The following is a 16,534-nucleotide window of genomic DNA, read 5'->3' as shown; positions in this document are numbered from 1 at the left end:
CCCTCTTGCTTGTCTTGCCATTTCCTAGGTGTTTAAATGACTGGAGGAAGCAGCTTTGGAGATAGATGGAAAAGCAAATGTCTCTCAATGCTTTCAAACCTTCTCGAGCAAGCAAGAAAATGGCCCACCTCCCTTTGTAGATTTTTAGCAAGGCAAGAGGGTTTAAAGGAGGTGTCTAGCCTGGTTTGTGTGGATGCTTGAATTAAGGACAAAAACAGCAGGAGAAACATTTGTTTTTGTTCCTGAGTCAAATTACTGTACCAACAACTTTTCCAAGGCTGTTGTGGTCTCTCATATCAGGCAGCAGCAGACATTCCTCCTGGGGGAGGCAGCCTTTGCCAGTGGAGACCCCCTGCATGTGTAGAAAGCACGACTTTGACTTGGTGTGTGTGATGCCACTGCCAGCTTGATATGCAGGAACCTGCTTGTTAATAGAGGAAATGATGCAAAAGAAAATCCTACCCACAAGATGCATTTCACTGGTTCATTTTCAACCTCACAGAACCAATTCAGAAAGGATGCAACATCCCTTGAATGCAGGGATATACAAAGTGTGGCTTGTGGGCTGTATGTTGCGCATTGAAGCAACTGTAAACACATAGAAATCAAGCAGCCCTGGTTGCAGCAAATGCAGCTCACATTTTAGAGAAAAAAATAACATTCTATCCTATGATAATGACATTTATAAACTGACTGTACTTTTGACTGCTTTTACAGATTTCAGGCAGTTCTAGAAATGCAACTGTGGCCTCTGGTTTCCCACCCCGACTCCTGCTCCGATTCATCCATGGTGGCCCACTGGCTCTGTCAGCATTTCATTCCTTGGCAGTTGAATATGTGAGTTGTCTCCACTTCAAAGCGCTGTGTCCAAAGTGACATGAGATATTTGCCTGTGGTTATTTGAACCCAGACAGCTGTTCCTCCCATTCTGTCATCCCTTACTGGCTTCAACTATCAGTACATGTGTCTGAATGCTCCTTAAAACTTCTAAATATGGGAAGGAAATGCCAGGGAGCTAGACATACAAACCAGCCAGTCACTCACTACAGTGAGGAAGAAGGATGAGCGTATAACAGGATATACTAAAAAGACAAAGTTTATCACAGTGCAATATATTACAGAATAGTGAAAGTCCAAAGAACTCCCAAAAACAAACATAAGGCAGCGAGGAAGTTCCAGGACAAGTCTTTCTAACAAAAATACAAACACCAAGCCCTAAATCCTAACTTCTAGTGCCAACTAAGACAGACCCACTCACTCAACTGCTGAATGGTAAGCCAATACTTACATATATTTTACTGAATCAATGGGTTTATTCTAATAGCAACTAGCAGTTGGATTTAGGCTTAACCTAGCTTTCATATTAAAAAAATAAAATAAGATCAATAGAATGAATTTTCAAAGTGCAGCATAAAAACAATAGCTTCCACTCCAGGGCCAAGGCTTCTTCTAGCTTGGGATTGGGCTGCGCGGGAAGATGTCTGGGACAGACTCAAACCGACGGACATTGCGGCCGTTCCAGTCAACCCACTGGGAAAGGCTAAATGCCTTGATTGTGCTTTTACTGCGCTGTGCGTAGTTCCTGTGCCAAGAGAGGGGTAGAAGAACAAGAGGTGCAAGGTAAAATGGTGATAATGAAAGAAGTGAAAACAGAAGCAACATCACAGACATCGTTCACATGAGCTCCATCTGTTCTTTCAAAGGTTTTCTTCCACGCAGCCTTCTGAATCAGACCCAGTCTGTGGCTGGAATCGTGTTAGCAACATATATGCAAATATCTCAACAGGGTTGTGGTTGTTATGTGCCTTCAAGGTGACTCTGACTTGTGACGACTCTATCCTAGGGAGTCTTCTTGGCAAGGATATTCAGAAGAGGCTGGTTATGCCTTCCTCTGAGACTGAGAAAATGTGACTGGTCCAAGGTCACCCCAGTGCATTTCTAGGGCTGAGTGAAGACTTGAATCCTTGTCTCCCAGATTGCTAAACCAGCACTAAATCACTACATCTCACTGGCTTAACCCAAGGTTACCTGAGCATATTTTCGTCTTCTGGACACAGGAGAAGAGACTACTTGGTATTGCCTTGTGCCCCACTCAAAATCTCCCTCACTGGCAGCTGTCAACTAACCTATCCTTCCAGTGAGATATCATTGCTATGGTCATTTAATGCCTGGGTAAAGTAGAGAGCCTGCATGATGTAGGAGTTTGAACCATGGCCTATGACTCTGGAGATTGTAAGGAGAAGGCTTCTGCTGTGAAGGTCTTAAAGGTCTCTGCAGGGCAATCACATCCTGATTTTATAAAGCTCTTTGAGAAAACACACAAGTGCTATCCACTGCCCCCTCTCCCACCCTCCCCAGATATCCAACCTTTTCTTTGTGTGTGTCAAAGAACAGAGCTGCCCTGTCATGAGAACAATCAGCTTGGCCCCTTGAGGCAAACTCCATGCTATACATACCAATATAGTGGCAATGCTAGAAAGCCTCTGCTTTCCTCCCTCTCTCCCTCTACTAAAACACGGAAGATTAAAAGATTGGCTTTAGGGTGCCAAGCAGATGCATGAAGGCATTCTTCAAAGGACTACAGGAAATCGGCAATGACTGTATAGCTTTCAGGGGATAAAAGCATTCTTTCCATTCAGCTGGAGAATTCTGAGGCTGGATTCTTCCCCTCCCCAAATTATACTTTGATTAGACAACCTTTCTTTCTCCTGCTTAAGGGAGCACTTCAGAAATAAAAGCTTCACAAAGGAGTTAGTAGGAATCATGGAACATTAGTGCTGTTGCAGATTCCTGCTGCTGTGAATTTTACACTCCACTGTCATTTGAACACAGAGTTTACATCCTGTCCCTGCTGCACAGTGGAGGCTTGCAGCTCCAAAGCCAAGGATGAATCCTCTCCAACTATCTGTCCAACCTTTAAAGGCACTGTCATCAAAATTGTCTGTGTTTCAGACAGCTCCATTCAAGTCCAGCCCAAAACTAAAGGTGGATTCACTGATCCAGTAATAACGCAGCTATCTGTCCATGCACTGCTACTACATCTGTACATCTAAGAATCATCCTTGAGAGTAGCTAATGAGATAAGGGTTGCCTGATTTTTCAGATAGGAGAGCCTTCTCTCTTGTCTAGCCAACTCAAGACTGAACAGTAAACATGAGGCAAGTCTATATAAAACTGACCTCAAGTCTTCTGAAAGTCTGGACTCTTGTGAGACTTGAGGGGAGTGTTATACAGGCCTGCTTCTCATGCTATTCTTTCAGTTGCGTACAGAGCTGGGAGCAGGAAGAGTGGGCACCAGCTGCATTCACAACAGATGGACCATTTTGTTGTGTGCCAACTGTATATTGTAAGCATAGCTGGCAATCACTCTTGGGCCAGCCGGACTCACAAGAAACCAAATCCAGAGCATTTGGTACAACAGCCAAATGGTCTCTAAAGGGAATGTGCCTGCTGCAAGCATAGCTGGTGCACACGCTTCCTCCTCTCAGTTTTGGGGCCTAGATGACATGTGGCGAATGGCATTTGAGACAAAATTTGGGGATGTTTTGCCTAGCTGGCTAGAGAGGAGAAAGAACAGTGGCACCACATCAACCTGACCCAAGCAGATAGTCTCCCTGAATTTGGGACATAAGACCATTTGCTTGGGGTGGAGGTTCTGTTAGGACATAGCTGGCAGCCACTCTTTCCAGGTCAAGGATTACAGCAGTTGGAATCCTGATGCAGGATCAGACCTCATGCCCACAAATAAGGGATGCCCCACAGAAACTAGGATGCCTGAAAACTCAAGAAAGGGCATCTGTTTTCTAAGGAAGAAAAGCTTGCCAGTGAGGTTCAGCCCAGACTTAAATGAAGGGTGACACAATACCTTACAGTCAGGTCTGTCGTGTGCTGAGAACTGTATCCTTGATATTCAGAAGCGACTTTTTGCATCAGCGCAAGCATCTCATTGACTTCACCTGGAAATTGGGAGAGCAAGGAATTAACCAAGAGGATTGTTACTATTCACACACACACACCTGCTTATTCATAGGCATAAGTGTTTATTCATAGGCATTTCACTCCTTGTATCTAATGAAGTAGACTTAAGTCTATGAAAGCTTACGCTACCAACTTCTTTTTCAGTCTCAAAGGTGCTACAAGATCCCTTCGCATACTGATATTCCAGACCAACATGGCTATGTCTTTGAATTCAAACAAGTATGTTTGTGTCAGGTAAGCTAAAGGCAGAGACAACCTCCTCCATCTTCTCCCATCTACAAGCCCCATTTGCTAGTCCAGCTATTTTATGCATCAGTTGCATGCTAGGCAGTATGTTAGTGAGCCAGCTTTGGTGCCAGCAGGTTCTCATTTCATCTGTCATTACTGGAACTGACAAAGACACAGTGTGCCCAAATGCAGTTTCCTCCAAAACGCTGAAGCATCCTTTCTTAGAATGGAGTTTTCACCCAGGGATGAGTCATATCAGCCCAGCAACAAATAAGGGCCATTCAAGAAGGGTTTTCGTTTAAATGTGTGTAAACTCGGGTGACAGGAGATAAGAGACGGACAGACAGAAAGCTTCTCTGAGTACAGCTATCACTGCAGAAAAATTAGAACTGGGAGATGACAAGTCAAGGAGAGGAGAATACTTGACAAAGACACACAAGAACTGAGCAAGGGCAATACAAAGAACAAGGGTGAGAATCATGCTGCTGGACTGCAAGACCCAACAGCCTAAGGCCTATGGTGAATACTGCTTATGGCTTTCCAGTTCCCAAAACCCAGAAGGCCACACTTGAAGAAAAGGCAGGACTACAACTGGAGGTTTCCAGACTGGAGGAGCTTTCTGGTCTTGGATTTAAAAATATGGCAATCAGAGGAAACACTGAATCTGTTTCTCCCTCTATCCAGCTAGGCATGAATGTGCCCCATCTGGAGCAGAAGGCTAACACTATTCCATGAAGTAATGGGCTCTCTAGGGCTGCTGGCAATATATATATATATATATATATGGTATCCATTACTGCCAGTCTGATTTTTGTAGCTAGCTCAGTGCCACTCAATTGGAAGTGAGGGTTCAGGCAGCACAGGCAATTTAGAAGAGGTAATTCCATCTCCTGTACCATTAGGGTGTCTGATTCAGAAGAGTATTTCAAATTCAAATATTGTCATGAAAGGTACCTGGGCAGCGTGACTACAGAATCACCATTGGAAATGCCTAATTATGCTGCTAATGGTCCGTGAAAGCTTACTTCCTAAACAGAGACTTGGTAGGGAGAAGCAGAAAGCAAGAAATCCTTCTCTAAACTTAAAGCCCTCTCTGTTCATCAGTGCCAAGAATCTCACTAATGACGATGTTGATGCCTGGAAGCAGCAAAACAGTGGCAGGTTCTCTGATGCTGTTTGCAAAGAGACATCACTGGCAGTGGGATTCCAGCATGTCGTTGCACACAGAAATGCTCAAAGAGTGTTTTATATTCAGCGGCATTTAAAGAGCCCCGTAACACATTCAATACATGAAATGAACAGACCCCTACAGTACATCTATTTCTTTTTTTATAAAATGCCCAGACTTAACAGGATGGTAGGAGGGGTCAATGCCACACACTCTTGCCCCTCAGGAGGACCCAGACAACCTATGCTCACACTGACATGCAAACCTCCACACAACCCAAGTATTGTGGCAAGCCAAGAAGCAAAACAATGCCATCTCTGGCCTTTATTTATGCTATGGGCAGTGAATCTGTGGCCCTCCAAATGTTGTTGGACTGCAACTCCCAGCAGCCTGCCACAGTAAATGGCAAAGGATGCTGGGAGCTGTAGTCCAACACCTATAAGGCCGCATGATTCCCAACCCTAATTTCAGTCACAAATTATTCCCTGCACTGTATTTTGGTGCCACATATTCACAAAAGTCAGTACTGTACTACCACAAACTATACAAACAGAGAGATAAACAAATCAGAAAATGATACAATACATTTGCAGAAAAACAGCCTAAATTCTCTTTTAGTCATGATTTGGACATTGGATTTATACACATGCTGAGTAACCATTGACTGAATGGGTCTACTCTAGTTGGGACTACTGACCAGGATGCTAGCCAGTATCTTTAACTCCTTGGCTCAAAAATTTCCCGAGATGCATTATCTATCACACTTGCATCCCTAAGTATTGCCGCAGGCAGGCAGGCACCCATTTTTCAGACTTGGAAGTACTTAGGCTTGAATATCAAAATAGCTATAGCTTTCAAATCTGGAAAACAGAGAGAATGACTGATTTAAGGTCCCTTCCACTGAAGCCCACTCAAAAGTTTCAAGATTACACAGGCCACAGGCTCCTGCAAATGATCTGAAGGAGTATGTGACGAAAAGCTTCTTTCTGCTGGAATCAAAGATCTCTCAGACAACCAGATCGAAGCTATTTCAGCAGATGCCTTCATAAGCAGATCTCCTGCACGTTATCCCCAGAGAAGAAAGAGTGCCTGTGAATCAGACTCCTCCGTGGCAACCTCACCGGAAGTGCCAAGTCTAGCACAGACGGCTGGGGTTTCCTCTGGAGTGATAAGTGGGATTTTCACTCCATCTACAACCACAAGGTGTCAAGCAGGAGTACATTTGCAATTCGTTTAAGATACATATTCTATATTTACATACATGCAAGTAATGGCATTGTGATCTCCCCCATTCATGGTGTTCCAGTTCGATCATCTGTTTTCCACCGCAAAATCATCTTAGCCACCCCAAGAATTTCATATTGGCTGAAGCATGTCTCCAAGGGCCTTTTCACACTGAGCAATTACAATGCTACAATCCCACTTTAACTGCCATGGTTCTGTCTGGCATGTGCAGTTTATGGGAAGGTGGTTCAGAATCTACAGCTGCAAACTAGAAAACCCAGGATTCCACAGGAGGCAGCCATGGCCATTAAAGCGGAGTCAGAGTGCTCTAATGGTGTAGCATGAAAGGGCCCTAAGCAAGAGTGGCTCAAGTTTGTTGTTGTTGTGTGCTTTCAAGTCATTTCCAACTGATGGTGACTCTAAGGTGAACCTATAGCAGGATTTTCTTGGCAGAATTTGTTCAGAGGCGGTTTACCATTGCCTTCCCTTGAGGTCACCAGTGGGCTCCATAGCCACAAGTGGCTTGAGACAAAAAAATCACTGAGCTCTGCACATGGTCTTGCACAGGGTCAGACCGCTGGGCCACTCTGGGATGATGCTCTCTGCCTGCCAGCAGATCCTCACGCTTTCAGGCAGAGAGCTTTTCCTTTATGCGCTACCTTTGCTTTAGATCCTTCCACCAGGCAATGCCAGCAACTGAAACTAGGACGTTTTGTGCACACACACACACACAGCAGACGCTCTCACCACACGTTCTCCCTGAGCCATCCAAGCAAGGAGTCATCCAATCAGCCTTTAAAATCCATTTCAGCCCAAACACCTTCTCCTTCCCCGGTGCCTGCCTCTGAGAAAATCCCATGTTTGTAAAAAAATGCAAACGTGTATTCAATATTTCACAAAGGGTTGTTCTGAGGATGATCAGGGACTACTCAGGAGAACATAAAATCAGTGTTTAACTCAGGCAAGTTGAAAACAAGCAAGCCCTTTTTGAGGAGCTGGGTGCTTGAGTGACCTGCTTTAGCCAAGGGGTCCCCCTCCCTCACCCATCACCCCTCAACTACCATCTCTATGCCTAAAGCCATTTGAGATAAAAGCCTGTTAGTGCTAATAAGGAAACAGCTTGCGCTCATTACAGGAAGCATTCATGAGCAACTCCCAATGGAAATGCCAGGCATCCGAATGTACACCTCGCATATTAATTGGGAAGACACAATAGAGAAAGTGAAGGCAAGAAAAGTAGGACCCTAATTACTCTCCCTCTTGTCCACATTACTGATCCTCAATGCAAATGCTGGAAGCAGTCCAGCATCTGGGGCTCTCTTAGTATTTCACACATGAAAAGATCACAGACTTTGGGTGTGGAATTATATTATGGACTTTCCCAAAAAAAGCCCTGCTGTTTGCCCTGGAAGGCACCAGAGAAAGGACCCTCACTGGAAGCCTGAAAGGTTTCCTGTTCAAATTTTAGGATCTCATCAACTCCCTTGATGCAACTAACCCTGTGCCAAAAGCAAAGAGCTGGCGGAAAAGCGTCCCAGGGTGAACTAGCTGCCCTCAGTACACTCTGGCAAAAAGAAGACAATTGCTTCCAAGGAACCAGGGAAGTCTGAGCAGCTAGGTTTGGCTAGGAAAATCCAGGCTCAATGTCTTGTTCAGTGCACAAACCATTCTGGTAAGCCTGGAGAGTGTCTTCATTGTGTCTTTGTCCCTGAGTCTAAGTCAAGGTGGGCAACTACATGGAGGACAAAGTCCATTCTTCACCCTCATGGTTCTTCCCAGAGTGCCCCTTTGTTACATCTGCAGTGACCTGGAAGTAATGAGCCATCTCTTCATGTTGACTATAAGAAGGATTTGGAGATCTTTAAGGAAGGGCAGACAAGACTAACTGCTCAGTTTTCTGAAATAAAGGGTTTGTGCATCTTGGGGGCCTGAGTAGCTCACAAGCTGCATTTTCCCCACCTCTGTTTTCAGTGAACCTCTCTTATAGGGTTATTTTTCAAGGCTGAAATGTGATGATCTGCTTGATTCCATCCTGAGGCAACTGAACCAAGGGAGCAGCAAATACAATGAAGGAAAAGTCTGTACTGTATTCTGTCAGAGCGAGATAAATTTCCTCCTGACCCCATTATGCTGATTAACTGCAAAACTAAGGCACAAAACAGTTGCACAAAATAGCACAACACTAATACACCCCCACCCTTACATACACATATGTGTAACACAAAGAATGGAAGACCCTCTTTCTGGAAGCGATCATGCTCTGACTGCAACCCCTTCCAAGGGCATTAAAGAAGAACCCTGGAGTTTACTTATTCTTGTTTTAAATTCAGCAAGTGAGGCTTCTGCTCTCACGATCCCACTGTTACTGTCAAGCTCACCTATGACAGGCTTCCCACAAGCATGGTTAAGCACAGCGTTGATGTATTTTTCTTTGCTTGACTCGAGGTCTGTCTCGCGGATGCATATGCGTCTAGGCCTTGCAAGGATGAAGGAAAAGAAAAAAGACATGACAAATGGTCAACACCTTACAAATCACTGGACAAAGAAAACATGTTAATGGCAGCACTGTTGATATTTGCCATTAAATTGACTTCAACTAATGGCAACCCTATGAACGAGAAACCTCCAAGACAGCCCTGCTCAGGTTTGTTAAAGCCAGGGCAGCCATGGCTTCCTTGACTAAATCTATCCATCTATAATGCAGTCTCCCTCTTTTCCTACTGCCTTCTATTTTACCAAGTATTATAGTATTTTCCAATCAGTTTCGTTGTCTCAAGATAGAGCCAAAGTATGACAGTCTAGGTTTAGTTAACATGGCTTCTACTGAGTTTAGGCCTGATTTACTCTTGGACTTTTCAGAATCTTAGATTTGCAATTTTGAGGGAAGTCAGATTTCTAGCTCTCATGACTTCAAAGAGAAGGCTCAGCAACAAACAAAACCCTCGGGAAATCTTGTACAACATCTTCCTGTGGTGAGATTTCTGTGAGGCTTCAGGAGAAATAGGAACTGGAGGTCTATTCAAAAGAAGGAAAGTGCATTTAGAATATAAACAGTCCACAAAATTGGTTTGTTTGGTTGTTTCAAACCATACAGGAGGAAAAAAAAGGATCCTGTCAATTTGGGCATGGGATCTACACATTAGAAAGACTATTCAGATATACATCTGACAAATGGATTTCTCGAATGATGAAAAACCCTGAGAAGAATCCTATACAGGTAGAATCTTTGTAGTTTGGGACTTAGTCACTGCCAAAAAAATGTGCGGGGGGGGGGGGGGTTGGTTTCAAAAGAAAATAGTGTTTCCTGCCCAGAAAACAGGTTGTTTTCTGTGCAAAATAATAATAATAGTAATAAATCACATGCCTTTTATTTTTTTTGCACAAGACAATTCCCATGCTGTGAATAGTCTTCAGGAACTGTGCATTTTCAATTACTTTCTTGCAGTGAGGATTAAAATGGTTAAATTATTCATCCTTGCCAATAAGAAGAAAATTTACAGAGAAATACATCCCTACAACTGTTAAATTGGGCATCTGCTACCACCCAGTGGAAAGCAAAGGGATACCAGATGAAATTCAGTACTATAATACATGTCTGTATAAGATAGCAAATCCCTATTCTGCAGAGTAATCCAAGCAATCCAGAGCAGCATGCCACATGCACACAGCAGGAGAAAATAGGGCATATCACATCAAGCAGCACATGACTTGAGAGAAGGGGTACTGACCTCTTTGGCTCTCTGGTGTGTGAATCTTGCACATGATTTTCTCTTTTGTCCCTAACAGAGCTTGTATTCTCCCCTCCTGGCCCTTTTTTATCTGTGGAAGCCTGTCCAACTGAGGGCCCTTCGCCTCCTGCATTGGTCTCTCTCACTGCCTGAGCAGATCCCTTTTCTGTGACCCCAAGCACATCATTCCCTTTCTCCAGATTCACAGTAGCAGCTTCTGGAGGCGAAGGACCCTTGGAACCCAAATCAAATCCAGCTTGATTTTGGGAGCCCTTGCTCAGGCCATTCACACTCTCTGGACACCCAGAGGTTTTCTTGCAGGATGAAGACCCAACTGGATGAAGAGGCTCCACATGCGTGCCCTTCTCCTCCTCCTTGAACGCCCTAAGAGTCTGTGCACGATTATCCTTGTGGGTGTTGAGCCCAACTGTTCTAGCACATGAAGAAGTCTCTGAATCATCATCAAATATGAGATTGTACTCCTCCTCAAGAGAGAGGCCTGTAGGAGAGTCTAGCTTTTCCCCAGAAGAAGGCTCCAGGTAGGAATCGTCCACATCACTGTCATCACAGTAATCCCCAGGAGGTGAGAAGTGGGGCAGAGAAGGTGCCAGCCCATTGTTTGGGGACGAAAGACAAGGAGAGGAAGAGCACCATCTCTTTCTGCCTGGTTGGTCCTCCTCTTCAAACTCTTCAGAGGGCCTCTTGCCCCTAGAAACTAGATCGTTGGGGAAAGTGACTTTGAGACAATGGTTCATGCAGGGTTGGGAAGCACTACTGGCCATGATGGTACTTTTCTGGCTTCAGACTTTCAAAAATTAAGACTCTGTGCTACAACCAGCAACATAAGAGATGTCCTAGAATCCAAACCTTCCTTCAGTCAAAGAGGATGCCAGCAATACCTGTAAAAAAGAAAAGCAAAGGTAGCAGCTCTCTCTGTGCAAATGTAAGACATACTTCGAGGAATTTTATTCAGAAGGCAAGGAAATAGATCCAGCTGGGAAAAAGAAGAGAGCCAGACTGATATAGTTGTTTGAGTGTTGGACTAGGACACTGGGATACCAGTTTCAAATCCCCATTTGGCCACTGAAACCCACTGGGTATCCTTGGGCAAGTCACATCCTCTCCGTCTCATAGGAAGGCACAGGCAAACCCCCTCTAAATAAATTCTGCCAAGAAAACCCCATGAAAGTTTTGCCTTTGGGCCAGCAAGAGTCAGAAATGACCTGAAGGCACACAACATGGAAAAAGGAGATGGATAATGGCCAGTTCACCCCTTGTGATGTCTGTACTTCTAACTGAAGAAGGAGCCAGCCTTCTCAAGTGTGGAGGACTTTAGCAGTGGTAGGTTTTTATTTGCATATACCAGACATATACAATAACCACAAAGACAGGAAGCCTGTTAAGTAACCAACTTTAGAAACTATTTCTGAGAGGCAGCGTATCTCCTACCATAGCCTACCATACGTAAGTAATGCGAAACGGAGACAATGGGGACAGGTTAGGATCATGATATAATATAGTGTACGCTGTCTTATCTATATATAGTACAGTGGGCCCTCCACATTGGCTGGGGCTAGGGGGACAGGACCCCTGAGAAAACACCTCTTTAGGTCCTCCTCTCCACCTCTATGGCCAGCATTTTCCAAAAGTTGATCACAGAATAATGCTAGAGGACCTACACATATCGACAGAAGTGTTTTCTCTAGTAGGTCCTCCAGTGCAAAGCTATGCTCAACCTCTGGCAGAGTTGCACTCAAGGGTCTAGAGTAGTGGTTCCCAACCTTCCTAATGCCGCGACCCTTTAATACAGCTCCTCATGTTGTGGTGACCCAAACCCATGAAATTATTTCCGTTGCTAGTTCCTAACTGCAATTAAATAGGTGTTTTCCGATGAGCTTAGGGGACCCCCATGAAAGGGTCATTCGACCCCCGCAAAGCAGTCCCGACCCACAGGTTGGGAACCACTGGTCTAGAGCAATGGTTCCCAAATTTTGTTTCTCCGGGTGTTTTGGACTTCTACTCTCAGATGCCCTGTGAAGCATTACCCAACAGTGAGCTGAAATCCAAAGCATTTGGAGGACCAAAGTTTGAGAATCACTGGTCTAGAGATTCCTAGAGGGAACATATTAATCAAATCTGCAAATGTCAAAAACTGCAGATGTTGAAGGACGGCAGCACATGCTACTATACGCAACACCAGTGTTGCACAGTGCAGCATACAATATGCTGTACAAAGGGAGATAAATACCTCTCTGCCTACTTTCAAGAGCGGAGTTGGCTCCCACCTTAAACAGCAGGTGCCCTGAATATGCACAGACCTTGACAAAATCAGGGACGGAAACGAAGGCCCCATACAGGCAGGCCAAAATAAAGCTGCTTCGGGTCACTTTGGAGGTATGCTGTTTAAATGATGCATGCGTCCTAAGCGTCCAGAAGCCGCGCCAAAGCCACGATCCGGTCCTAAGGACTAGAGCACAGCTTTGGTGTAGCTTCCGGACTCTTAGGACGCATGCATCTTTTAAACAGCATACCTCCAAAGTGACCCAAAGCAGCTTTATTTTGGCCCGTCTGTCTACGGCCAAAGAAAACCAATAACAGACTTAACCCCAAACACTTTCCTCTCACTTCACTTACTTTGTCAAACAACTTTACCTGGCACCCAGAGAAGGTTAAGGACCCTACAGAACTACAACTTCCACCCCATGTATGTATATTTCAGGCAAGAGAAGGGGAGGAATAAACAATTAACATAAAACAAACAAAAACAGGTGTGAGGAGGAAAGACTTCCTACTCCTCAATCCTAGAAAAAGTGGGACACACTGAAACAAATGATACTACTTGCCCATAGGGACACCATACTGGCCCATATGGAAACATTGGACGACGCTTGCCCATAGAGAATCATTGGGGAATACTGGCACAAAGGGGTACATTGGGGAATACTTGCATATAGAGATACATGGGGGAATACTTGCCCATAGGAAAACACTGGAGGCAACTTGCCTATAGGGAATCATTGGGGAATACTTGCCCATAGGCTGGGGGTCCCGTCTGGCGCCCCTCGGTGGAGAGCGGTGGCCGGGGGGCCCTTATGGCAACCTGGAGAGGAGCAGAGGGGTTGGAAAGTTACTTTTGATGGCTCCAGGGTCCCACATTCCCTTTGGCTGGGGATTATGGAGTTGTATGGCAAAAAAGTAACTTTTTCAGGACTCACTCAAACAAATGATGGTAGGTGCCCACAGAGAAACCATACTTGCCCATGGAGAGTCATGGAGAATGCTTGCCCAGAGGAATCATAGGGGAATACTTGCCCATAGGGAGGCATGTGAGAGATTTACCATGCTTCTCTATGGCCATACATTCCCCAATGATACCCTATGGACAATGTCCCCCAATGATCCCTATGGACAAGCATTCTCCAGTGTTTTCTTATAGGCAAGTCTTCACCAATGAGTCCCGTTGGGCAAGTATTCCCCCATTTATCCTAAAGGCAGTATTGTTATTCTCTATGGCAAGTGATTCCCCAATGTATCCCATAGGCAAGTATTCCCCAATGTATCTCTTATCAGCAAGTATTCCCAATGATTCCCTATGGGAAAGTATTCCCCAATGATTCCTATGGCAAGTATTTCCCAATGATTCCCTATGGGCACAGTATTCCCCAATGATTCTCTGGGCAAGTATTCCCCAATGATTCTCCATGGCGAAAGTATCCCATGATTCTCTATGGCAGTATTCCCATGCATTATGGGCAAGTATCCCCAATGATGTCTATGGGCAAGTATTCCCCAATGATTCTCTATGGGCAAGTATTCCCAACTGATTCCCCTATGGGAAAGTATCCCCAATGATTCCCTATGGGAAGTATTCCCCAATGATTCTCTTGGGCAAGTATTCCAATATTCCCTATGGGCAAAGTATTCCCCAATGATTCTCTATGGGCAAGTATTCCCCAATGATTCCTATGGGAAAGTATTCCCCAATATCTCTATGGGCAAGTATTCCCCAATGATCATCTATGGGCAAGTATCCCCAATGATTCTAGATGGGCACTTAGTATCCCCAATGATTCTCTATTGGGCAAGTATTCCCCATGTCTTATGGGCAAGTATTCCCAAAATTGGATTACCATACTAGGATAGGCGACACCGTGTTAGTGAGGCAAGTACGGGAAAGTCCCCAATGATCTCTATAGCAAGTATTCCCCACTGATCACCTACGGGAAAGTATTCCCCAATGATTCCTATGGGCAAGTATTCCCCAAGATTTCTATGGGCAGTATTCCCCACTGATTCTATGGGAAGTATTCCCCAATGATTCTTATGGGCAGTATTCCCAATATAATCTATGGGCAAGTATTCCCCAATGGATTCTCATATAGGGGCCAAGTTATTCCCCAAATGATTCTTCCCTAGGGGCCAAAGTACTTCCCAAAATGATTCCCTATGGGAAAGTATTCGCCCCAATGGGATTCCGCTAATGGGCCATATGTATTCCCCAATGCTTCTATGCGGCAATATTCCCACTTGATTCCTATGGGCAAGTATTCCCAATGTTAGTCACCTATGGGCAAGTATTCCCCAATTTTTCCCGATGGGCAAGTTCTGATTCCCCAAGTATTCCTATGGATAAATATTCCCCCAAGATACCCTATGGACAAATATTATTCCCTCAATGGACATATTCCACTATGGATTCACCCTATGGGACAGCATTCTCCAGTGGTTGTGCTTATAGGCAAAGTTCTTCACAATGAGCTCCCTTTTGGGCAAGTATTTGTCCCCCATTTATTCCTATAGGACAGGTATTGCTGAGTTATTCTCTACTGGTCCAGTGATTCCCCCAATGGTATCCCCTATCAGGCAAGTGTATTCTCACCAATGCATGCTCTTATGCAGCCACAGTATCCCAATGATCGTCCCTATGGGCAAGTAATTCCCCAATGAATTCTCTATGGGCAAGTCAAGTCCCCAATGCATTCCTATGGGAAAGTATTCCCCAATGATTCCCTTGGGCAAGTATCCCAATGATTCTCTATGGGCAAGTATTCCCCAATGCTCTCTCATGGGCAAGTATTCCCAATGATTCCCTATGGGAAGTATTCCCCAATGAGTCTCTATGGGCAAAGTATTCCCAATGATTCCCTATGGGAACGTATTCCCCAATGATTCCTATGGGCAAGTATTCCCCAATGATTCTCCGGGCAAGTATTCCCAATGATTTCTATGGGCAGTATTCCCAATGATTCCCTATGGGAAAGTATTCCCCAATGATTCTCTATGGGCACAGTATTCCCCAATGATAATCCTATGGGCAAGTATTCCCCCAATGGATTCTCTATGTGGCAAAGTATTCCCCAATGATTCTCTATGGGCAAGTAGTCCCCAATGATTCTATGGGCAATGTATTCCCAAATGATTCCCATATGGGAAAAGTATTCCCCAATGGATTCCACTATGGGCATAGTGATCCCCACAAATGATTTCTCTATGCAGCAAGTCTATCCCACATGATTGCGCCTACGGGAACAGTATGTCCCCCATTGATTCCCTATGGGCAAGTATTCCCTCAGATGAATTTACTCTATTGTGGCAAGTATTCCCCATGATGTGATCCCTAGCGGGAAAGTTATTCTCCCATTGATTTCGCCGATGGGCAAGTATTCCACATGATTCCTCTAATGGCAGTATTCCCCAATGACTTCACTATGGGCAAGTAGTCCCAAATGAATTCCCGAGGGAAAGTATGCCCCAATGATCTCCCTATGGGCACAAAAAAAAAAAGGGGTATTCCCAACATGGATTCCCTATGGGAAAGTATTCCCCAATGATTCCCTGAATTGGGCAAGTATTCCCCAACTGAGTCCGCTATGAAGCGAAAGTATTGCCCCACATGTATCCATATGGGCAAGTATTCCACAATGATCTCCCATAGTGGCAAAGTGATTCCCCACATGATGTCTGCTTATGGGCAAGGTATTCCCCAATGATCCCTAGGAAAGTATTCCCCCCAATATTCCCGATGGAGCAAGTTATTCCCCAATGATTCTCTATGGGCAAGTATTCCCACAATGATTCTTACTCTATGGGCAAAGTAATTCCCCAATGGATTTCCCTATGCAAAGTATTTCCCCACTGATTATCTACTGGGCAAGTATTCCCAATGATTTCTCTATGGGGAAAGTTATTCCCCATGATTCCCTATGGG

The 16,534-nt window shown here is 44.6% G+C and overlaps 1 protein-coding gene across 1 annotated transcript in view; it reads right to left on the bottom strand.

Moving 5' to 3' along the window:
- Window positions 1-1,080: 1,080 nt before the first annotated feature.
- The window catches only part of LOC121916132 (S100P binding protein), a 17,432-nt gene continuing 1,978 nt past the window's right edge, over window positions 1,081-16,534 (bottom strand). The window contains exons 2-5 of the mRNA XM_042440941.1: window positions 10,327-11,225; window positions 8,977-9,074; window positions 3,866-3,956; window positions 1,081-1,582 (exon numbers count right to left, since the gene is read on the bottom strand). Of these exons, the coding sequence (XP_042296875.1) occupies window positions 1,450-1,582; window positions 3,866-3,956; window positions 8,977-9,074; window positions 10,327-11,108 (1,104 nt within the window). The 5' untranslated portion in view covers window positions 11,109-11,225 and the 3' untranslated portion in view covers window positions 1,081-1,449. The remainder of the gene's footprint in view (window positions 1,583-3,865; window positions 3,957-8,976; window positions 9,075-10,326; window positions 11,226-16,534) is intronic.

The sequence above is a fragment of the Sceloporus undulatus genome, chromosome 9 (genome assembly GCF_019175285.1).
Source record: "Sceloporus undulatus isolate JIND9_A2432 ecotype Alabama chromosome 9, SceUnd_v1.1, whole genome shotgun sequence".
Classification (NCBI taxonomy): Eukaryota; Metazoa; Chordata; class Lepidosauria; order Squamata; family Phrynosomatidae; genus Sceloporus; species Sceloporus undulatus.
This window is presented reverse-complemented; position numbering and strand designations above follow the sequence as displayed.